The sequence below is a fragment of the Lampetra fluviatilis genome, chromosome 2, assembly GCF_964198595.1.
Source record: "Lampetra fluviatilis chromosome 2, kcLamFluv1.1, whole genome shotgun sequence".
Lineage (NCBI taxonomy): Eukaryota > Metazoa > Chordata > Hyperoartia > Petromyzontiformes > Petromyzontidae > Lampetra > Lampetra fluviatilis.
In genome coordinates this window covers 6085792-6110922 of record NC_136276.1, presented here as the reverse complement: position 1 = coordinate 6110922, position 25131 = coordinate 6085792, and the positions used below count along the sequence as shown (strand labels likewise).

Here is a 25131-nt window from a genome sequence, read left to right as displayed (position 1 = left end):
CAGCCTACACGGCTTGCTGACAGGGCTCTGCTGCGAGCCTCACCATCACCACCGCTCACCACAGCGGAACACTGCTCCATTCTGTCCACTGGACATTAAATGTAACCGTGCCAAAGGGGACACATTTACGTCAGGATCACGGCGTGAGATGAATGTTTAATCATGCTTAGACCCGAGCCCATCTATGGAGCAATTTCCACTGCATCAGTCCAGGGCACCAGCCAACACGGGTGACCCAACAAACCAGACATTTCGATGTGGTGCAAAGAAAAACGACAGCATGATTTCAAACAGCGCGACTTTTACTTACGGACACACGTAGTGAATCTCTGCCCCCGGCGGGTCGAATTAGTTAATGAACGACCTTGTGTTGATGAAACAAAGTCATGCTTATTTCTGTCTGAGAGACGGCCCAAGCCCAGCGGAGCATCCGCCAGGGACTACGAGGAACGCGACGGTGTTGCAGACAGACGCCAGCCCCGCAGCCCGCCCACGGCACTGCAGCGCACGAGACTCGATGCGGAGGTGACGCGTCATCAGCCGGGAACCCATCCGCCGCTGGACGAAGGCCAAGCCGTTTCCGTCTCTAACAATCCTGCACACGAGCCGATTTTCATCGCTCCATCTCCACGGCGGGCGAATTCCTCGGGGGCGTGTTGCCTCCTTTGGCCGTCACTCCCGTTGTTAGTCTCAACCAGGACACGTCGAGTGACGTCGAGCGACGCGTCCGGCCCGAGCCCACTTACTTCTCTCAACACAATCCAGATGATGTCTCTGACTTGCATAACCGTCCCTAATCCACGTGTTTCTCTTTCTGTCTCTCAGTGCAATTCCAACGATGCACCTCCCCGCGCTTCTTTGCCAATGTCCACGTTCGGCTGCTCCACGTGTCTGTAGCAGGTAACGTGAACCGATTAACAACCCACCCATTCTTGTGGGTACATAAGGTGGGCGCGTGTGAGAGCTGAGCGAGCGTGGGCGCCCACTCAGCCACGTGCCCCCCCCCCCCCCCAACTGATCGTGCTGCAGAGAAATGTGCACTTTGCCGACCCACTATTTGAATGTTGGATTTTACCAATGCCCTGACATGATCAAATTACGCAGCCGCTGGGATCACAGCAGTCATCCGAAGCCGATTTGGACAGTTGTGCTTTTAGTGTAATCGCTTTGCGACATTTGCTCCTTGACTGCGTTCCAGCGTCAAAAAAAACAAACAGAGCCACGCGATCACCGTGACAGCGCTCACGATGTCCACGCTCCGCTCTCCGGCTCCTGCGGACGAACAGGCTAATTTTTTGTTCCTAAAAAATCGAATATTAGCTTGCAAATAGATATGTATGTAGGCCTGACAACGCTAGCTGTAATCACCGATAAAACGCTTACTCTCCAACACAACCGATGTGCTGAACTAGCAACTATTTGGTATTTTTTGTTTACGTGACAAATCTCACTAATTGGATGTGTCGGGTGGTTGCAGATTTAACGACATTTATATTTACGCGATGTAACTAACAAAAACCTCTCTTATGCATGTTGATCTTCTTTCACACCGTACGTGTCAACCGCTAACACTGTGGCTCGCCACACAAGAGGTACAAAGACAAAGATCCCCCGTGTAGCCTGAACAAACTGTTGGGGCAAGTGCTGTTAGCGGGCACCTATGAAGGCCGGCACGGCACACAACGGGGTGGGTGGCCAGCACCACGCCCGGCCGCCTTTGTCTCCCTAGTGGCGATGTTTACACATCGCACCAGGTACTCATTTGAGGCTGAGTCGACCTAGGGGAGGCCCAGGACCGGTTCAAATAATCGTCACTGTTGTTGGCCGTGAGCAGGAATTGAACTCACGTGACCGGGTTTCATAGCGCAGCGTAGCGCTAACCGCTGCTCTACCGAGCTATCGAGATACATGCGCACAAAGCACGCGCAGAGCAAACATCAATACGCTGTTAGTGCAGCCCCCATGAATCAGAAATTAATGGCACGCACAAACACCACTTGTGTCCACTCGTTTCTCAAAGGTCATTTTTATCAAACCTTTCACTTGAGCTTGAGGAGGAGGTGCCCCTGCAAGTTGCCTCGCCTCTCGGGGCATTTGCCCCCCTCTGGGCAAACCAGAGCCTCGTGTGCGTCACAGCCCATTTGTGCGGAATAATTGGACTCGGCCGAGATGGAGAGGGGTGGAGAGGCGGGGTGGGGAGGGGGGAGACACCAGGGGTGTGATTAATGGCCAACTGTGATGGGGAATTATACAGTCAGGGCTATTGTTTATGTTTGTAAGGGGGAGTGAATGTGGAAGAATGAAAGGAGGAACTTTGAATGGGATTCGGGTGCAGTAAATCCTGCGGCGGCAGGCTTTGGTAAATCAAGGACATCTGTGAGAAGTTCAAGTATCGCTGATTTGACCCACACTCATTTATAACCCAAAACATAAACCGCAACGCGAGTACAACCCAAACAAAACCATAACCAAGCCAACACCAGACCCTCACCCAAACCTAACCCCAATATAAACCCCAACCCTAACCCAACCTCAACGCAACCCATAACGCAACAAAAACACCATCCCTCGCCAGCTCAATCATAAACATAGGTATTTGAAAATACGAAATAACATTAAAAAAATAGTTGTTACCGCTAAAATTAACCACCGTCACATCATCACGTGCCAATGTTCAATGTCGTCACTGCCGCGGTGGGCCAATAATTGGTTGACGTTGCAATAACTGTGGTAGATTTAAAAATAGGATATCTCCAATCTCTGCTCCGGCGAAGCCAGACGATGACTCGTTGGGGTTTGTTTAGGGGGTCCCGTGGTTATGTTTACAGTGCCGGACGTGACACAGGCAGCCCACGCAACTTTCAAGTTTAAGACATCAAGATGTGAAAAAAAAGCGCAGAGTAATTGCTGTGTTTGGATTATTCATCAGATGCGCGTAAACACTCCGTTAAATCTCCTGCGTCCAAGCATGGCGCCGTGGCTGTGCGCAAAGAACGTTGCCATTTGACCTTGTCTGCGTGTGTGCGTTACATTGTCGGTGCGGGCGCACGCGTGTGGAGTGTGGGGAGCGGTGGCAAAGCGGTTAGCGCTACGCCGCACTCCGAACCCGGCTACTCGAGTTCGATTCCCACTCACGGCCAACACCAGTGACGATAATCTAAACCCGTCCCTGGGCCTCCCCTAGGTCGACTCAGCATCAAATGAGTACCTAGTGCCACTGGGGAGACAAAGGTGGTCGGGCGTGGTGCTGGCCACCCACCCCCTCGTGTACTGTGCCGGCCTTCATGGGTGCTCGCTAACAGCACTTGCCCTAAGCCTGTTAAAGGCTACCTTCGCTTCTGTAACATTGCGTGCGTTACCTTGAGCGTGTCACCTTGTCGTGGCGAGCATTACATTGCGGGCGATTGCCAACCTCCGTGCGTTACCATGTGTCCATCGCAAAACTGGCGACCGGTCGCGAGAACGCCACGGGGCAAATCATCGCGCGTGCGCATCTCCCACCGTACGGACGTCGCTGGGTCGCTAAACAACGGCCGGTTGGAGCAGCGCACCCAGACCGGGCCCTCAAAAGCTCCGTGACGACATCGCCGCCACTTTGCATTTGCCTCTGCTGTGCTTGGCACTGCATTCGTGTTTTGGATTGTTTGTTGTTGTAGCGCTCTTACCAGCCCCTTACTGGACGCCCGGGAAAATTAGCCAATAAAAGCTCATCCAGTATCAACAAATATTCTGATTCTGATATTCTTGGTTCTTTCGGTAAAGTTCGCCTGATGAAGACCCCTTGTGTTGCGATTGAAACGTCGTGGGTTTTTTGCTTTCATTATCTTCAATTTATAATTTCAATTTAAAATTTGTATTAAATTTGTATTATTTTATTTGTATTTTCTATCTACGTGACTTTACCGAAAGAACCAAGAATATGAATTCCTGCAGTCACGAAAGTTTCAGGTCGAAATTCTGATTCTGACTTAGCGGCCGCCGCCGCCGCCACTGCCGCCGCCGCCGCCGCCGCCGCCACCACCGCCACCACCGCCGTCGCCGTGGTTACCTTGTCGCCGGGCGAGCTCAGCTCGTTGTCCGCAGGCGCGGACGGCGTGACCGCGCGGACGTCCCGAGCGGCGCCCGAGCGCGCGGCGCGCCAGTTCCCGCTCCCGCCGCCGCCGCCACCGCCGCCTCCCGCGGGCCCCGCCGAGCCGGCGGTGGTGTAGCCCACGTGCTCGTAGATGGGGTTGATGGTCATGCGCGCAATGTACTCGGCTGCCTTGGTCTCCACGTAGAGGGTGATGAAGCCGTCCGTGACCAGGTCGTGGATCGACTCGAAGCGCTTCTCGCCCACAAAGTGCTTCCCGTCGTAGAAGAGGCGGAAGTTGCGCGTCTGGTTCCCGAACCTGCGGCGCCCATAGAAGTGATCGATTAAAGCGATGGTAACGGTCGCGCTCGCAATTTAACGGATAGTTGAGCGGCTCGGTTGGTTTAGTTTTCGTTTTAGTTTGCGGTCCTTCACCACGCACTGTTGGTTACGTATGGTGTGAAAGAAATTCAACATACATGCACACAAACATACATACAGAGTTAAGCAGTGTACTTGGCCTGGCACGAGCTCAGTGGTGACGGACAGCGGCTCTCCCCGTGGTGACGGACAGCCGAGCCGTGTCCCTTTCGCTATGGATTCTGTCTCTAAATTCAGGGAAACCCTTTGGCTGGATTTCAATTTTGATAGACCCCCTAATAACAACACAACTCACAACGCAAGTAGTAATTCCCACTGGGTAACCGTTACGCGAATTAGCAGTAATTTAAAAAGAATTTGGCGTCATATTTCGTGACAATAAATATGCCCAACATTCTCGGCGGCCATGAAATTGGGATCACGAAAGTCAAAAGGAAACGCGGTGATTTGAAAAGTACCTGTATTTAAACGTACGCAATCATCTCTAATGTCTGCACATGAAAGGAATCGCAGGCTAGACGTAAGCAGCAGCTTCTGACTCCCATTTTCGGTTGAAGGGGCCTCACGGATTTTACCCAATGCTGCCGTTTCAGGAAACCCACGATTGCAGCGAGCATTCAAACCCACCTCCTCCCCCCCCCCCCGCCGTTTTAAGAAAATGGAGTTAATCTGATGCTGTGCTACATGTGGAGGCAATTGTTGAGCCCCTCGCGCCATTCCATCACTTGGCCAGAAAACTCGGCGGGCACGGTGATCAAAGCGCGCCGTGCAGCTTATGCGCAGTGAAATTAGGCGTAATGTTAGAAGCTGCCGCTCGTATAAGTGCCGTCTTGATTAAATGGCGGAAACGCGGCGGCTTTCAGTTGTTTTTTAAGTCGGTTCAATTCCAAGCCGTGACGCGTCAACGCAACGGACGGGCTTGCGGTTCAAAACGCGGGCGGCAGCGGGGTCTGGCTGCGGGCGCAACGCGCTTGTGGGATCAACGCGCTTGTGGGATCAACGCGCTTGTGGGATCAACGCGGCTTCCAGCTCGGCGAGCCGCATCACCGCACCTTTGCTTCGTGGCATTTGACGGCGACGGCCAGCGGCTCTCGGGGCAACGGTCTACGAGCGCGAGGCCCTCTCTTAGAACACCTCTGGGATGTCTCCTTTCTGCTGCCGCTCTCAAAGAACACCGGATGATGTTTTTTGAGCGTGTTGAAGAATCCTCAACTGCTCCTTCGCGATGAAGCCTTGGACGCGTATCACCTCTCTGTGGCACCGTGATCAGCGGGTGAGGCCAATCCGCGTGGTGGTGAGAAGTGCTGGAGATCTTCTTGGTTCTTTCGGTAAAGTCACGTAGAATGGAAATAATAAAAATAATAAAATAAAACATAATAAAATAATTCTCACGACGTTTCGGCCACAACGCAAGCACCTGCGGACGGCTGCTTGCGTTGTGGCCGAAACGTCGTGAGAATTATTTTATTATGTTCTAGATTTGAAGCTTTCGTGACTGCAATGATTCATATTCTCAGGTTTTTTCGGTAAAGTCACGTAGGTAAAACATTAAAAGTAATGAAAGTAAAATAAAACAAAACAAAAATAAAAATAAAATTCACGACGTTTCGGAGGCAACTTGTGTTGACTTGTGTTGCCTCCGAAACGTCGTGAATTTTATTTTTATTTTTGTTTTGTTTTATTTTACTTTCATTACTTTTAATGTTTTACCTACGTGACTTTACCGAAAAAACCTGAGAATATTTTATTATGTTTTATTTTATTATTTTTATTATTTCCATTCTACGCGACTTTACCGAAAGAACCAAGAAGATGAATCCCTGCAGTCACGAAAGCTTTAAATTGAAAAATAGTACTGGAGATGCCAATAATATTCAGTGTAAAAAAAACACCTGACTCATCATCGATCACCAGCAGTATCAACATCAGCAGCATTGCCACATTGTGCAATCAACGCCACGCTCGTCTCGGCGCCGCACGCAATAAACACGCACGGCACCTTTGCTCGCGCTCTCGTATCTCCCGTGACAGCTGTGTAAGCAGGGGAGAGCGATTACATCGCTCCTGGGTTTCTCACTAACCAGCCTGTGGAAGCCAGGCATGACTAAAAATAGCTCACGTACCTTTAATGTAAAGCTCGGGCACTCCGAATGCTATGGCAGTCATATATATACAGTACAATAAAAAAACTCCCTGCACTTAGCCGGCACGCCCCACTCAGACGTGTCGCCGTCTGCGGAGCGACCACAAATCCGCTCGCCAGCACAAAAAAAAAGGTCACGTAAAAGCCAGGTCCTCGAATTGAACGGCAAAAGCCATCATCTGCCGCCCCCCCCTACTGCCGCACTACTACGCACAAGGCTGCCCTAATCTCCACAATGCGTCTTCAAAAGCGCTCGTGGATCGTGGCTTGTTAAAACTACCCAGGGCAGATATCGATCTCGTGCCCAGCCAAGCTGCCGAGAGCAATGGGGGTGGAAATGAAGCAGCTCGAGCGTATTCTACCAGGTGCTGCGGCCTTCTACCCCCCCCCCGCCGCCTGGGATGAAACATTCCCACGCTGCTACCCTGCTCAATAACCCCGTTTCGCCTGGCCCTCGAGCGGGTCCCCTTACAAAGCCACGAAATCGCTTGGCGGCGTCTCGCGGACCGCACCCGCGGCGCGCGAGCGGCCGGTGTTGGGCGCACAACGAGAGAACGCCCCTCCGCGCGATGCGATCTCCGCGGCCTGTGCACCACGCGGGCCGCAAAAGGCAACGGGGCACAGTGGACGCAACCCCAGTTCGTCTCAGCGGCTGCCAGCATTTTGGCCACGGGGCCACGAATGCACCTGACCTCATCAGGTCGTGGACGCGAGCGGCGAGCGCGTCACCGCCCGGCGGCGAGGGGCTCCGCGCGCACGGCCGCTGTCCCCGTCGCCATCCAAGAGAGCGGGGTCATTTTCCGCACGGGCCAAGTCCCATTGCGAACACAACTGTTGAGCTGTGTGGGTCCGCGCATAATTGCACGTGCCGTCATCAGTCAGAAACATCCGATCAATTTCACGCCTTCAGCTCAGGCAACTGAATTTGCCCTTGGACGGCGAGGACAGGAACGGCAATTTAAATGCACAGTGTCGCCTGTCACGGGCCATTAGGGCGCATTACCGTATATGCATTGTGTATATAAACTGTACGCATTTCGTACACAAACTATAAGCACGCGTCTGCTCACGCTTCAGTCCTGGGGGGGGCTCGCATTCGGCCGTGGCCTCGGCTTAAGAGGCCGTTGCCCAGCGCACGCAGTCGAATCGTCAGCACGAACCCAAGCACAACCGCATCGTGCAGAACAACAGCAGAGAGCTCAGTCGAGGGCGTCGCAGCGCCGAGGCTTCGGAGAACATCGCCAACAGCGGTTTATGAATCCGACTTGTATTCCACGCACGTGCTTAACGGTTGAAGAAAACTTCAGATGTGGTTGCTTGAGTGCGAGTCACTGCCGCTCGCGCGCAGACTGCATTGCAAGCTTGCCGATACCGTTACAGGCACTCCGGCAACCAAGGCCTTCTGCGGGCGGAAAAAAAAAACACCACGGATCTGCGCGCAACGGGAGGACGCTAATTCCCATCTGCTGCCCCCACAATCAGGAACTCCCTGTCCCTGTTTAAGTCAAGGCTCAAGACTTTCCTTCCCCCCCCCCCACTACCGATGACCTACTCCGTCAACGTACAAAAAAACACGCGCTCACTGTTTCTGCACAGCATCTTGAGACGTGGCCGCCGATATGAATCCAGACTCAATTGCGCTCCGTCGTACAGTAATTACCATTGCCTCTGTGAGCAGTCCAGCTGCCTGTCGTCGTTATTAAGAACAACGGAGATGCCAGCGGCTTCTTGGCCGAGGACCCTTGAGAGAGGCGTGAGAGCACCTCGAGACAAAAATGTGTCAACAGCCGGGAAAATATCCAAATACACGGCCAGCGCATGATGGGATAAATGACACGCTGCAGATTGTGGGACCCTGACAACATCCGTACACTTATCAGGAAATCCGTGATAACAGATGCAATAAGAGCTCAAGATTGTCCAACAATTGGGTTTCAAAGAGGCTTTCATGCAGATACGCAATAACAAAAAAGGACTTGCGCTTATCAAGGCTCTATTGGACTGGAAATCTTGACGATGACACGAAGCGTAATGCGGGAGAGAGGCCGGCTATTCTCAGACTCTGCTGGCAAGTGTTTGTGCTCCTTGCCGTTAATACTTAATGCCACTAAAGAGGATTTCTGGTCCCAGTCCAAGTCCTCGCTGGAGATGAGAGCTGTTCTGCGGATTAAGGGGTCCGTTAAGCTGGAAATTGTACGTCTGCCTGTTCCTGCCATTCCATTCAAGCCCCTGCATCCCGGGCACGCGGCACGTGCAGTGGTGCCCTTCACTTATTCATTAATTCACTCAAGAGCGAGAACGCACGTGTTTATCCGCGATTGCCCGTCACGTGGCTTCTATTTGCGGGAGGCACCTGGTTGACAGGGAAGTGTTTGGCGCTGCGAGAAACTCCCCTCGGCCGCGTCTGGGGTTTTACCTATCATCGTCGTCGATGATGATGATGATGGGATTAAGGCCTCATCAAGCGGTCGCATCCCTCATGGCCCCGCGTTGCCAAAAATCCACCCAACAACTGCACACTAGCTGATCTCGTCGCTCCATCTCCTCGGTTGACGTCCTCTCGCATGCATTACCTCCCTTTGCCTGCCGCTCCGTTGTTCTTCTCGCTCACCGTCCATTGTCACCGCTAACGACGCATCCTAAACCAGGCCCGCGAAGTTTTTATTAAGAGTCTAAATGAGGCCTTCAACTTGAGAGTAGGTTTCCCATTTTTTCTGACAACAAAACAGGTGTTAAGATGTTAAAACACCAAACTTAAACATTTTACAAGGAATCATGTCTGCATTAACCACAATACCTGCAAACCAAAAACACTCTGATAATATATGCATTGTCTGTGAAACTGATTGGTCCACACCAGAGACAGCTTTCTTTGGAGCCTTGTCTTAAAAGGTGTTAGACGTCCTCTGGTCTAACACCTTTTGAGACGAGGCTCAAAAGAAAGCTGTCTCTGGTGTGGACCAATCAGTGTCAAGGACAATGCATATATGATCAGAGTATGTTTTTTGTTTGCATTCTGACCACAAGTATTGCGGTTATTGCAGACATGATTCCTTGTAAAAGGTTTCAGTTTGGTGTTTTAACATCTTAACACCTGGTTTGTTGCCAGAAAAAGGGGAAAAACCTATTCTCATATTTTGGTACTGGCAAAGGAGGTCCCATGAGGCCTTTAACTTGCGTACGTTCCGTGCATTCCTCTTTCTGGCTCTCAGTGTAATTCCAAGGTTACACCTCTCCACTCACAGGGAAGGGCAAAACTTCTGCAACAGCTGGACATAGCAGGATTCTGGGCACGCCTTTCACTTGTCCTCTGACCAGAACAGAGCACGGCACAAACTGATGGGGCTGATGGGGAGAGAAGCCATTGGTAAATACACTTTGTGTTGAACTCTCATTTGCAAGAACCATGCATGAACAAATGCATGTTTTCTTTGACACGTTAAAAGCGTTCCTCGGATCTACGGTGTGAGGCAGCTATAAAAACTTGGTTAAAAGTATATTTTTCTAACCGTTTCATTGGCTGGCGTGCTACTAAATAACGTAATTGCAGCGAGTGATCGTTTGCCATTAGCAGCACTGGACTATAAATCGGGACGCACCTGCACGTACGTCTGTCTTCCTGTCGAGGTTTCTCGTTGGGTGCTCGGCACATGGACGCACTTGCACGGGCTTCGGTCGACAGGAAAACCGAATTCATTGTTGAGAGACACATCCCCCTCCCCCACCGCTGAATGAAGAGTGCTAATGATGGCAGCCTTTTGCACATACAAAGACTAAGATAACGCCTCATAGCATTCATAGACTTTGGGACGAGTGTTGTCAGTGAGCACTTGTGAAGGCCAGCACAGTGCAAGCGGAGGTGGGTGGCCAGCACCACACCCGGCTGCCTTTGTCTCCCCAGTGGCGTTGTTTACACACCGCACCAGGTACTAATTTGAGGCTGAGTCGACCTAGGGGAGTTCCAGGACCGGTTCAGATAATCGTCACCGGTGTTGGCCACGAGCGGGAATCGAACTCGGGTCGCCGGGTCGTAGCGCAGTGCGCTAACCGCTGCACCACCGCTCCTCACACGTGCACACAGAGACAAAGATCCCCCACCCACTCCCCCCATAGTCGTACCAAGACTTTCGGGGAAAGTACTGTAAGCGAGCAAACACACACACACACAAACAAACGCATACACACGTAGACAAAGACGCAGACACAAAGTTAAAGGTCCCTTGATAGCTTACACAGGCTGTTGGAGGAAGTGATGTGCGAGGGGGTCCTGGGGCCAGCATGATTCCCGGCCACGTTTGTGTCCCAAGTGCTAATGTTTCACACGTAAGAGCAGATAATCACTTGAGGCTGAGTCAACCTAGGGGAGGCCCAGGACTGGTCCAGACGTCACGAGAAACCAATGTTTACCATGGTCGGGAAATCCGCACACGCCAAACAAACATTCAATAAAACACACGCGTGCACACATGTGCATGCACACGCACACTCACACCGGGTCTTCTGTTGCAGTGACAAGTGTGAACAGCACACAATGATTTAGGCTTGCTCCCACTGTCAATTACCATAATTAAATGCCATGCAAAGCATCAATCTCCGAGATCTAACAATATTACAACGTGGACCACATTACTCCCAGGGAAGGGCTGTGATTCTTGTAAATATGCTAGAAATACTTCCTCGGGGGTCTCATAAGACACTCTGTCAAGGTATTCAAATTTCACAAGTCACCGGAATGTACCGTGCATGCATACAAAACAGGGGTGCCGCGGCGGCGAGATGTTAACCACTTCGCCTGGTACACAGGAGGTCGTGTGATCGATCCCGACCCCGACGCCTGTTGTATATTTCGAGTTTGCGTGTTCTCCCCGTGGTCGTGTGGATTTTTTTTCTCCGGGTCCTCTGGTTTTTACCACCAGTTTAGTTTTAAGTGGGGGGGGAGGTTGGGGGGAGGTGGGTGGGGGGGGGTGGGGTATGGCGCCCATGTGGGGCGCGAGCCTCTCACCGCAGCGCCAGCGTGTAGGTGCCCGGCTGACGTTGGCTCTCCCGGATCAGGTAGCTCCCCTCGAGCCCTCCGAGGAGCTTGTCCGTGTCTTCTCGCGAGACCATCCCGTGGAACCTTGGGGCGTGGCAAGCGGTGCAGGCACACAGATTACACGTGCAGGGGACAGCGAGCGAGCGAGCGTGAGAGAGAGAGAGAGAGAAAATAAACGACGTGACAATTTCGTTACAGTGTTTTTTTTTTACCACACTCGTATAAACGTCGCGCATTTTGTCTTGAGAAAATGACCCCTGTCTGTCAGAGAGCCGAGGGTCAGATTCCTGAGATGAAGTCATTATTTGGGTTCTGCTTGCTTCGGTGGAGCATAAAACCAACGGTGACGCATTTTGCACAACATCGGGCGAGACAAAGGCCCCGCTGCAATGGAGACGGATTTTATGCAGAAGCAGCGAAGCTGTTTGAACCGTTAAATCAATCACATTTTAAATGCTTTTCCAGGACTCGTGCGATGCTCTCCGAACTCCACGCTGTGCTACCGATGGCGATGTGCTACCTTTTATCCTGTTCCCCCTTGGCTTTTGTTTATACCTTATCCGTGCGTGTAAGAATTCGACGACGCAATGATCTGTTTAAAATACATTTGTGCGTGCGACACTTTGCACGTGTGAGACTACATTTATGTGAAATTATATTACCTTTAAAAATTCCGTAATGGCACGGAACAAATGAGACCAAACAGACAACTCCAAATATACGGCGGGCATCTCAGGGTCGGGATAGAACTCGCAACCTCCTGTATACCAGGCGAGGTAGTTAACATCTCGCCACCGTGGCTCCTGTGCGGGTGAAATGCGAATGGGAACTCACTCTCGGCCGTAGTGCTTGGGGCGATTGGGGACCTGGGAGGAGACAGAGAGCACAATCCCAGTGATTAAAGAGAGGACACAGCAATTTGCACCTCAAATGAGAAATGAAGCAATCAAGCCCAGGGAGGAGGAGGAGGGGGAGGAGGAGGGCGACAAGGAATGTTCCGTATAACGCAGCCGTCACTCCGCTCGGATGCAAAATATGATGGGCCGCTCGGAATTCAGAGGGAAATTAATTACACTCTTTGCAGTGGCTTCAATCGCTCACTCCGATTGAAAATGTAACATAAATAGGACAAGTAATGGAGCGGCGAGAGAGCACGGGGTCACGAGCGACGAGCGTGACACCGCGCTAAACAGCGGGGGATCTGCGCTAGCTGCACTCGCTACACAGCCTGCACATGCTGCACTCGCTACACAGCCTGCACACGCTACACTCACTGTGAACGCTTCACACGCTACACTCACCGCGAACGCTTCACACGCTGCCAACGCTGCACACGCTACACTCACTGCGAACGCTGCACACGCTACACTCACTGCCAACGCTGCACATGCTACACTGCGAACGCTGCACCCGCTACACTCACCGCGAACGCTTCACACGCTGCCAACGCTGCACACGCTTCACACGCTACACTCACTGTGAACGCTTCACACGCTACACTCACTGTGAACGCTTCACACGCTACACTCACTGCGAACGCTGCACATGCTACACTCACTGCGAACGCTTCACACGCTGCCAACGCTTCACCAGCTACACTCACTGCCAACGTTTCACACGCGATACTCACTGCGAACGCTTCACACGCTACCAACGCTTCATACGCTACACTCACTGCCTACGCTTCACACGCTACACACACAGCGAACGCTGCACATGCTGCACTTGATATGCACACTACGAATACTGCAAACGCTGCATGTGCTGCACACGCTGCACACACTGCGAACACTGCACTCGCTGCACACGGGAACATTCGGCGCTCACGCGAGTGCAGACCCGGCGGCAGCTGCGGCAACAAGCAGAGCAAGGGACAGCGGCCTAGATTTGACTGAACAAGACTCTGCAGTACGGAGGTCGTGGCCCTCATCGGTCTTGAATATGACAGTCGTGACGGGTCTACGCACGAGGTGGGGTGGGAGTGGGTCGCGACGGGAAAAGGTTGTAAACGATACAGAATACATTCCAGCGGCGTTTATTCTTTTTTCCGTCTAAGAATAATTGTTCACAGATAACCGTGTATAAATGCATAGAAGGGTTATATGTATGCACTGTATGTACGCTGAACTTCTATCGCACCGTACGTGACCAACCGTGCTAATCGGAGGTGCGGGGGGGAAGGACAACAAACTAAATACGAAAAGCAGTTCTCACGAAATTAGTTTCCAATTTCGATTTAAAAGTGCATAGCTCCCAGCGGCTTCCTAATATCAGAAGGAAGAACGTTCCAGATGGCCGCAGAAGCGCATCTGAAAGCGATGGGTAGATCTTCTTTTCGTACGACAGACCCAAACAGTGTCCACTGAAGAGGAAAGCCCTCGTCCTGCAGTGGACCGAGAAAGGGTCATAAATGCGCACGTCCAGATGACGAAAGACGACGCCGGCAGCACTGTGGGTAAAATAGGTCATGCAAAGACAGGGACATTGACACTGGGCCTGTCTGGGTAGCTCAAGGGGGTCGATGCTATAATTGTGCCAGCGATTTTAGCAAGAATCTCTGAAACCCTGGGTCCCAAAGCCCGACTCAAACTTAAGCACGTGAGAGACATCTTAGACATGCGCTTTGTAGAGTGATCTCGCCAATAACGTCAGAAAACGCGGCAGAATTTGCCGAACAGGCCTGCCTCTCTGCTGATGAGCTGCAGAAAATCAAAGTGGATTTCGAGTTCGCTTGCTTCCAAAACATTTTTTCCATGGCAACGACAAAAGGGGACACCTCGCTTCAGGTTGCTGCTGGATTGACGATGCTCCCAGGTGGGAGCAGCAAGCCACGCGCTCACGCTCAACGCGACCGGACGAACGGTTCCCCCGCACCCGAATGCACTCGGGGATTGTGACGGCCCGGAACAGGGCAAACATCCATTATGGTTTCGTGTTGCAAATCAGTTTGACAATGTCAGACGGCCTCACGCTATTTCTCCGGTAGGATGACAAGCGAGGCGAATTCTGTTCACAATTCCACCCGGGCGATTTTTTGTGGATTTTATTTAGATTTTTTTGTTGCTTTGCACCCGCGCATCGCTGCCTCCGATGCGCCAGGAGTCTCGCCTGTGTGTACACGATTAATTTCCGCGGCGGGTCGTGCCCACCGGTGAATTGTAAGCTCGGTTGCGAACGGACAGACGGAAAGGGCAGGGCCTGCTCTCAGGGACGATGTGTCCACGAAGGCAGCAGCCAACGTCTTTAAATCTATTAAAAATATCAATATATTTGACCAGGTAAGGCCCACTGAGCGATATAGTTCTTTTTTTTAGAAGTGACCTGGCCACAAATGATAGCTCAACGAAGTGCAAATTTATAGTAGCTAAATACTCTAAACGCTTTTTCATTCCAAATGTGGAGGGAGGTCCCGGAGGAAAATCCACGCGACCACGGGGAAAGAGACACCGCAAACTTCAAATATACAGCAGCAGGCGTCAGGGGTCGGGATCGAACGCACGACCTCCTGTGTACCCCACCGTGTCTTATCTCGCAGCTCGTGCCCGCTCGCTTATCGAATAAAAACCGACGTGAGTACAGCCAATTCCGTTACACCCCCGGGGGGGAGGGCAGCTGAGAGCGCACGCGGGGGGACGGTCGCGGGGACTCCGCCCCCGAGCTCCGCGCAGGGGCCATGGCACCGACACCACCACGCTCGCCGCCGATGAAGTCTCACGCGACAACATGGTGACCATACCGCCAGTCTCCACACCTCCGATGAGCACGGCTGGCTACGTGCGGCGCGAGAGGAGTTCAACGGACACATTGGTACGTACATACGCGCTGAATTCACTTTACCCAGTGTACAATCGGAACCATTAATTTGCAGCTTTGCAGAGAGCTTCTGCATTCACATGTCTGGCCAACTCATCAACGAGTCTTGCAAATTAGGCGTAATCATATTTCCTCAAATGCTCACAATAATCTCGAGGCTAAGACCCGAAGGAAGCCTACACAGTTTTGTTTTTTGCGTTTAACGAAGTGCAATGCTGAGTGTGAATGTGGCACGGGAAGGGGTAAAGAAATAAGAATCGTCAAGTTTTAATTAGTGAAGCAAACCCACTCTATGATGCCTTAAAAGTAGCTAAAAAGAGCTCCAGAATTTCAGCTTGGTGAGAAGATCTTCAGTCAGCGAGGCTCATCCTTTTGTGTGTTAAACAATTATTTCCATGATCATCCCATGAATGAGGAACCGGTTGCTGCACAATTTGTTTTTTTTCTTATCATGGCCGAGCACAATTAGGGCATAATATGTTTGGGCCACATTGCCCTGGATAGCCCTCAAGGTTTTATAAACCATGACGTACCTAATTCGTCTAATTATGGAGTCGGCAATTTGTTGGAGAGCGATTACGTTTGAATTGCTCTCTGGGCTGTGCGATGCAAGCCCCCTTGGGGGAGTTGGGGGGGGGCATCGAGGCAGCGCGTGCGGTGACGCGCATCGGGCACCACGCTGGCGATGGCCTCGCACCCGTCTCAGCTCCAGCTCGTCTCCTCCTAGCCGCGAGGATTTCATCCCCCCGCACCTCCGATTAGTGCGGCTGGCTACATACGGTGCGAAATAGTCCACGAGAGAATTTTGGGTGAGATCGCGAAGAAATATAAGTGTGCCGTTAAACCCGCCACCACCCGACCACAGCCAATTAGTAAGGTTTGTCACGCAAAACAGAACATTCCAATTTGTTACTAGTACAGCACACCGGTGTGATGGAGAGTAAACCCAAAAGATTTACAATTCGAGTACGACGTTTCACCAGTAATTACAACCAGCATCATCAGGCGGACGGCCAGAGTTGTGGGTTTACTCTCCAACACACCGGTGCGCTGGACTACCAACAGATTGGCACGTTCTGTTCACGTGACAAACCTTACTAACCGGCTGTGTCGGGCAGCGGCGGGTTTAACGACGCATTTATACTCACGCGATCTAACCCCAAAACACCTCTATTGTGAAACACATTGGTTGCGAAAGTCTACGTGTGAAACGGCGCGAAATAAGTTCAACATCCACGTGCCACAACTTACAAAGAGCAGCAAGTGGCTATTATAGCGAAGCAGCTGGCATGAGGCAACACGAGGCCCTCAAACTCACGGCTCTCGCTGCCCCAGTGGTTGCACGCAGAGGACCGCGTCGGGAGACCGGTGGATTGTCTCGTGCGAGGTGCGCACGCCAAACGGAGGGCGCACGAGCGAGACGCTCCACGCGGAATCCGGTTCCAGTGACAATCAGCTGACCGCTCACCCAGCCAGCCTTGCTAGGGACACTCATTTCCCTTCATCCGTAATGCTTAACACCCCCACCCCGCCCACCACAGACACAGAACTAATATTTCTCTGCTCTACACTTGTAAAGCGCTTCTCCCCAATTGTGTTTTGAATAGAAAATCGGATTGACGGCTTGAGCAATATCAATGGAGTGCTTTTTTGAGTTTGATCTCTTTCTTATTGCATCGAACAATTGGCTTAACTTTCATTCTGCATTAATATTTGCTTCGTTTTTCGACCCGCCCTTCATATGTACGGTGCCACTATTGTGAACCGGGTCACCATTAAAGAGAGACTTCTTAGGTCTCGCACGGCTATCAACTGACTTTAAATAAACGTCTGACTGATAGGAAGCAGGTTCATTCGTGTCCAGGGTTTGATCGGACAGATTCGCCATATCACAGCAGACTGTGCCATGTCAACGGTCACGCGCTCCGACCTCCATCAACATGATGAAGCGGCGCGTCTTCATTCAGATCCGACTTGCATCGGAAGACGCACGCGCGTGCAATGTATCGACTGTTAAGACGAGTAAGCGGCTTTGGGCAGGTCACATGGTGAGATGGCCAAAGGACAAGGACTGTGACGGAATGCCAGCCAAAGGCGAGAACATATCCAACGTATGCATGTACATTGAACTTCTTTAGCACCGTATGTAGCCAACTGTGCTACTTGGTGGTGCGGGGGGGGGGGGGGGACAACAAACTAAACACAAAAAGCAGTTCTAAAGAAATTAATTTTCAATCTAGATTTAGAATTGCATAGCGCCAATGGCTTCCTAATATCCGAGAGAAGAGCGTTCCAGACGGCTGCAGAAGCACATCTGAAAGCCAGCGATGCTGCGACTGTCTTTATTCGATGGCTAGCCAAAAAGCCACTGCGAGGATTACCGGAGTTTGTGTCATGGTTTATGTTCCTTGACGAGATAAACAAGGTATCTCGGTTCATTTGCGGCAAGCACTTTGTGTGTAATGAGTGCGACGTTATAATAATGTATTCATTCGGCAAAGAGTGTACGTCTGCCATGGAGATGGAGCAATGAGATCACTTCACGCTCAGGAGTGACGTAGATTGTGGCATCACGTGACCATGACGGATGGTGGCAGTCCAGCCTCCACAGAGCAGTGGATAGACAACGACTGTTGCTGATGATGCTCGTAATAAATTATAAGAAAAGTACGAGCAGAACACACGCCAAAGTAATCTCACCTCCTGTGTGCACGTGATCCTTTTGGGGTGAGGAGCCTCTTGCTGCAACTGGTACACTGCACACACGACACGACACAACGTGGCACCGCACGTCACACCACACGATACAGCACACAAACGGCCTCCGATTGGCACGGTTGGCTACGTACGGTGCGAAAGAAGTTCAAAGTACGTACGTGCGACGCGACCGCGCGTCACGCCACACAATACGGCACGCAGCACGGCACCGTGACAGCGGGAGAGCGGAAGTGATTAAAGCACGCGAGCATAATTGGCAAAATGCATCTGTGGCGTGAAAGTTAAAGGAGAGTAAAATTTTATTGCCCCGTTTATAAAGCCCCTGTGCATGTGAGCCTTCCACTCCAGACAGACATAAAACGGAAGAATTACAGTTTATGCTGTTCCGCCGCTAAATTAATTCATGTAACGCGATAATTTTTGTAATGATGCCCTGTAGAATAGATGTTTTGTGTTCCAGTGACAATCTTAACTCTTTTTGGAACGTAAATTCCGCTTTGTCTTTTATTTTGTTGTCGTTGTATTTATGATTTGCACTCTCTGGCCACGCTGCTTTTAAGATTTTGAAAACCGCGTTTCATTAATTGAAACGTGATGCCGGGCACTTACAACTCACGCACACCGCGGATATTAAATAAGCGCGAAGCTCATTATTTGGTGGGGATAAAAAAAAAGCATTCCATTGAGAATTACGAAGGATTTTTAATTAGCCGCTCAGAAGCCCGGGGAAATTTACGAAAGTCGACCATAAATAACGAACAAACAATCGCACGACAAAGTGAGCGCACGCAGACATTCTGCGAACTTTCCCTGTAAGCGTGTGCAATATTTTCTTGCAATGTTTTCAAAGATTAAAAGATTAACTATGAAACAATACCCCAATGGGGAAGTGTGTGTGTTTGGGTCACGTGGAATTCCGTGTGCACGATTATTTCCGTACCCCCGAGTCAAACTTTAATCCACTCAGAGTTGTGCGCGTTATGATTAGTGTTATTATTATCATCATCTTCATCATTCATCGCAACCCAATAATTGTGGAACGTCACCGCTGCTTCATTGGCTGTAAGATCTGGTTGTTGTGTTCAGCGGTTGTGTGTTGATACTCGGTGTGAGCGGGCAGTGAGCAACGCTCACAACAACGTGCAGAGGCGACGGGCAGCTAAAGCACAGCAAATTGGCACAGCAAGGGGCACGGGTGGTGCATCTGCCAGTCATCTCAGTCCGCCAACCCATGGCACCTGGGTCTGTCCCATGACCTCCTGCCAGCGAGCGTTCGACACTTCACGTGGCCTCAAAATGCATATAGCCTGGCACAAGCGCCGTGGCGACGTCACCGCCACTGTGTGGCGAATGGCGATTGTTGTTGTTGTTGTTGGTATCGTCTTGAGTAGCTGTCCGGTCTGGCATTTGTGAGGGCACAGTTGATGTCATTCGCTGCCTCTTGACGACGAGTATCAACGTCTACAACGCTGCCGCCCGCACTTTCACAACAGGACCCAACAGTTTGTTTCTTTGATGACAACCAAACCCCGAGCGCCGTCTTCTCCGCAGCTCAGTCCGCTGGGCCCGTGCTCCGGCAATGTCTCACGCTTTGTGTTTTTGTGTTCTCTGCGCACGAAACTCTCCACCCCCCCACTCCCGGCAGCTCACGTGTCAGCTCGTTAGGGCCTGGAGCATCCCGCTTCTCCGCGAACTCCATCGGGAGCTCAGCTGGGGCAGGGCGCGATGCTAAATAAAGCACGGCGTCTGCGAGACTGCGTGTGCCCGTGCCCGTGCCCTGCAGTGCATTTCACTAAAACGTATTCCCCCCCCTCCCCGCAAAGCCAACATGTACACCTAGCGTTAGCGTACGTGCAAGCTGCTAACACTTTAACAAAAAAAGTTACCGTATTATTGAACACGTTTATAATATAATAATTACATTAAGATAGCGCCTTCCGTCAAGGCTCTCGTAATCGTCTCATTTTGTTTCATATACCGATGGGAAGATTTGTTTTGTTTAATTACATAAAATGCTTACCACATCAAATGCATCAGGAAATCTTGGGCTGGAAAATATTTAAATGAACTCACATTGCAAAAAACCAATGAGGGAAACGAAGTGCTGTGCAGATGGTAGACATCAAAATGAGCTAGCCTGTCACTGCTCCGCCAAATCTGGGACATAGGCCACGCACGGTGGCACTGTTCGGCCAAACATGGAAATTCCACATCGCTATGGCAGGACCCCGCCAGTCTTAACAGTATTGCACACAGCACTTGCTGCGAGCGACGTTTACAATTTCCTGCGCATGTTCTATTTTTTACCGCGTTCCTTTGCTATATAGCCTGTCACCCCTCTTGACTTGCAATGCTCATTATAAACACGCAATTTGCGCTGCTTCACGTACTGCTTTAACTTTCATAAATAATATCCACCCCCCACCCACCGCCCCACACACACACACACTTTATCACAACCATGATATCGGTGCCGTGGCATGAGATGGAAAAACCATTCAAATCTCGCAAAGCAGTGCGAGGCCCACAGAAGCTGATATCAAAGAACTACTTCTGAAGTCTTGTTCAAGTGGCCCCGTATCCACGCGAGCAGGCAGCACTTTACAACCCAGCCGACTGTTGGCACACAACAGTCGGTCGAAGCGATACTGTTCATTTTAACACGTCGGCTTTCGCGACCAATATCATCCATCATAGAGGTTTTTGGGTTAGATCGCGTAAATGTATAAATGTGTCACTAAAACCCGCCAACAACCGACACAACCAACTAGTAAGGGTTGTCACGTAAACAGAACGTGCCAATTCGTCACTAGTACAGCACACCGGTGTGTTGGAGAGCCAAACCACAACATTTATAAATGTGACGAATTGGCCACGTTCTGTTTACGTGACAACCCTTACTAGTTGGCTGTGTCGGGTGGTGTCGGGTTTAAGCGACACATTTATATATTTACGCGATCTAACCCAAAAACCTCTATTACGGATACTGTTCATTCTCAGATCCTGAATTTGTCAAAATTAAGTGTAAAAAAACGAATTTCGTATGACGGGGGAAAACTGTGTGGCAGGGAAGGGGGTGGCGATGTTGCTGTCGTCATTGATGACACTGGGCTGAGGCCATCAACCAGCATAGATTACTTTAAAGAGAAGGGGGGGGTGCAACCACACCGCCCCAAGTGGACGCCTGCTACAGCTGCAGCAGCGGCGGCAGCGGCGGCAGTTGCAGGAAGACTCCGGGGGTTTTGGATTGCGATCATTCCGCCCGGGCGCCTCTCCTCCGTGCAGCGCGGTCCTCCTCGGCCCTCTGCCGGCTCGCACACGCCACTGGACTTCGTGTGGGACGAGGCCACGGGGCCCGTGAATTATACACAGCAGAGGTCGCAAACGGGTTTTGATTCCTTACCCGTACCCGTACCCGGCCGCACCAGGGTCGCAAACGGCTACCCGTACCCGTACCCGGCCGGGTACGGGTAGCCGGGTATCGGGTAGGGTACGGGTATCGGGTACCCGGTTGCGACCTCTGATCCACAGGGAGCAGCCGCTGCACGCTGGCCGTTGTGGCAGGGTTGTGACTCTGGGGAGAGTTGCGATTCTGTGGCGTGAAATGGTGCAGGGCAGCAGCGGTCGTGTGCGCTGTACGGAACGGAATCGTCGTCTGCCATGTCCTTTTCCACACTACAGATGACAGAAAATAATTGCAAAAAAATCCCCATTCCAATGGGTGCATTGTACAGAATAACAATTCTGTTGCGAACATTCTCTCCGTTGCTCTTAATCGTTGTAGGAGTGCAAACTATCGTTTGTTTGTACAACGGCACCCCCACCTCGCTTAGGCATGTAATCGTAGGTGCGAGTGGTAGAAATGGATAAGGATTGTATTAGTCACAAGATAGCTATCGTAAATGTGTGTAAAGTGCAACAGGGTCCACTGGGTTCCGTGTTAAACGCCCTGGCGTGGAGTGGTGGCGCGGTGATTCATGGTTAGTTTAACCAAACTTTAGTATGAATGAATGTTGAATTTATTTCGCACCGTACGTAGCCAACCGTGCTAATCGGAGGTGCGGGCGTGGGGGGGTGGGGGGGGTCACCTGCCAACCTAACCATGGCCTCTACGACAGGGCGATTACTGCTCTGGCTGACAATGCTCTAAACGACGGTGCTGACAAACAAATCTGACTTAGTTATAAACAAATCTGACGTTGTTGTTATAATATGTATTATTAGTGCACCACACTATGAACACGGCCACCTGAGTTCAATTCCCGGTGAGAGTGAGAGCCGAACCAGTTCTGGGCCCTCCCTTCACAAATCCCGACTGGTGATGTACGATGAGGCAACTTCTCATGACCAACACGACGTGGGTTGCTTTTTGTGTTTAGTTCGTTGTCCTTCCCCTCGCACCTACGATTAGCACGGTTTGGCTAGGTTCGGTGCAAAAGAGTTCAACATACATACAATTATATTTTCATCTGGGATTGGACTAATAAAGAGCTGCCACGCCAAGTACCTTGACACTCACAGTTGTCAGGACTTGCATAGAGGATAGATTTGTTCACAGTTCCTGGTGAGTCAAGAAGGCGAAACTCCTGGCTCAGTAAATGATTTTTAAAAAAGTGTGCTTGCTAGTACCAACATTGACATCCATCTACAAAGTCTGGACAGGTGAGTAATCGGCTCATTTTCAGGTAGCTCACGTGATAAATTCCCCCAGAAATTCACTCAAAGGTAACAATTCACGGGTCACGCTTAAATTAGTTTCGGTCTTGCCTGTGCTATTTGGCAAGATGTTAACTACCTCGCCTGGTATACAGGAGCATGTGGGTTCGATCCCGGCCCTGACGCCTGTATTTGGAGTTTGCTTGTTCTCTCTCTCTCCCCGTGGTGGCGTAGATTTCTCTCCGGGTCCTCCGGTTTATCTCTCCACAATCATAAACATGCATTTAGGGTATTTGACTGCTATACATTTCCACGTGATAATCGACTTCGTTGAGCTATTAATTGTGGCCAGGTCGCTTCTAAAAAAAGAGCTAGAAACCTCAGTGGTAAAATAAAAAAATGAGTTCAATAGTTCTATGTGCCTCAATGTTCCGTTTCATTCGCGTGCTACTTAGGCTAAAGTTACAATCGCGTATAATGTGTGTCAATTCTAGATGTCAAGCTTTCGTGACTGCAAGGATTCATACTCTTAGGTTTTTTCGGTAAAAAATTATAATAATAGAAAATAATAATAAATCAATTAAATCACGAGCTGTAAACGATCCGTTCAATTCACATATCGTGTGCGCACAAATCGATTTTAATCGATGAATCCGTCCCGCTGCCCATTCATCACTGTCGTACGTTTCAATCGACAAGAAATTGGAGCGTGGCAAGCAGAGTGGTGGTGCCCGTGTTGGGCGCCCCTCAGTCGCCATTTTCCCTTGCGGCTCACGTCACCAGCAGCCCCAGCTGGAACCAGCCGAACACTCGCCTGTGTCCAGACAGCTGCCCTGGGCCACAGCGCTAACCTAGACGCATCGCCTCACCACGTGCCCGCCCAGGCACCGGCTATTTGATTACAACAGCTATGAATCATTCAAGGCTTCAGACAAAACCATCCATCACACACACACACACTCTCTAGAGTGCTGCCGGTGGTTTAGGATGGACCGGTAATATGATATTTTAATTGCCACTCTATGGCAGGACGATCGACAGAGCAGGGAGGCCGCCCCACGCTTACACGAGCCTTGGCAGCGCCAGATGCATCATTGCCGTGCGAAGTTACACCATCTGTAACCCAGCCTGCACCTCCTACCGCAGCGCCCAGAGATGCCCGGTCTACACAGAGACCGGTCTACAGAGACCGGTCCAGGGTGAGTGATCCTGGCCTCAGGAACGTAGCTTGAAGCCCCACCACAGTGGGTGAGAACGCATTTTTTTTCATATATATAATGAATTCCTGGCAAAAGAAACACGCTCGGGTTTATGTGCAGAAGGAAAAAAGGACACCGATGTTGTTGTTTGCCGTGCGGTATTAAAGCTCATGAATTCAGGGCAATGAAGGTCGACGGGCGTGAGCGATGAGATGGTGGCAGAGTGAACAACGTGAAGATACTCACGGTAGGATTTCCATATGGGCGGCTGGTAGTCCTCGCTCTCTGCAATAGACAAAGGTGGGGAGAGCCGCTGGTTATTCGTAGCGTTGAGCAGGGGGCCAAAAGTTCACCGTTGCACAACACGCCGCACGTTACCTGCAGACACAATGTGGACTCGCGGGGTCGGGCGACTGAGGCACTCAAAGAGCAAAGCACACGTTGAGGTGGGCATTGCTGGAGAACACGCGAACAGCTACAACGTACAATTAACACAAAACATGTAAAACAACGCTTTGATAAAACGGCCGAAACACATCACCGCCTCCGAGCACTTTGCCACGTTACTGGCGGCAGAGATATCGGCGCACTTTCCACCAACAATCGGACGAAAGGGAACCGTGCGTCAGCGCGTGAATTTCGTTAGTGGCGCGATGAACTAAGACAACCGGCCACAACGGCATTGCAGCTACGCGCAAAACAACCGTCCGCCTCGCCAACTAAAATGCAAACCGAGAGGGTGGGCAGCGCGGCCCAACTCCACGCGAGCGCAAACGGCACCAGGGGGCACCAGCGTGGCAGCGGCAGGTCGAACCGCCGGAGAGTTCGTGCGGAGCGTCGGCGCGCGGAGCGGAGCCGAGGGGCCCCCGTGCCGAATCGCGCGCACAGACACCGCTTCCTACCATTGTGCTGTCACCGACGCAAACACACGCACGCGCGAACCCACAGCGAGCGCGAACCCACAGCGAGCGCGAACAGCGAGCGCGAACGGCCCCGCGCGGCACAGCCTCGCCGACGCACACGGACGTTACGCCGCAATGAAAAAGATAAGGGGGGACACGCCGCACCGGCAAACGCATTTCGACAAGAGGCGCGCGAACGCTAGCCCTGCTCGTTACCT

General features: G+C 51.3%; 1 protein-coding gene across 1 annotated transcript in view; it reads right to left on the bottom strand.

Moving 5' to 3' along the window:
- The window catches only part of CHN1 (chimerin 1), an 85666-nt gene that overhangs the window by 16257 nt on the left and 44278 nt on the right, over positions 1-25131 (bottom strand). The window contains exons 2-6 of the mRNA XM_078866803.1: positions 24258-24296; positions 18139-18194; positions 12460-12491; positions 11596-11709; positions 4049-4388 (exon numbers count right to left, since the gene is read on the bottom strand). Of these exons, the coding sequence (XP_078722929.1) occupies positions 4049-4388; positions 11596-11709; positions 12460-12491; positions 18139-18194; positions 24258-24296 (581 nt within the window). The remainder of the gene's footprint in view (positions 1-4048; positions 4389-11595; positions 11710-12459; positions 12492-18138; positions 18195-24257; positions 24297-25131) is intronic.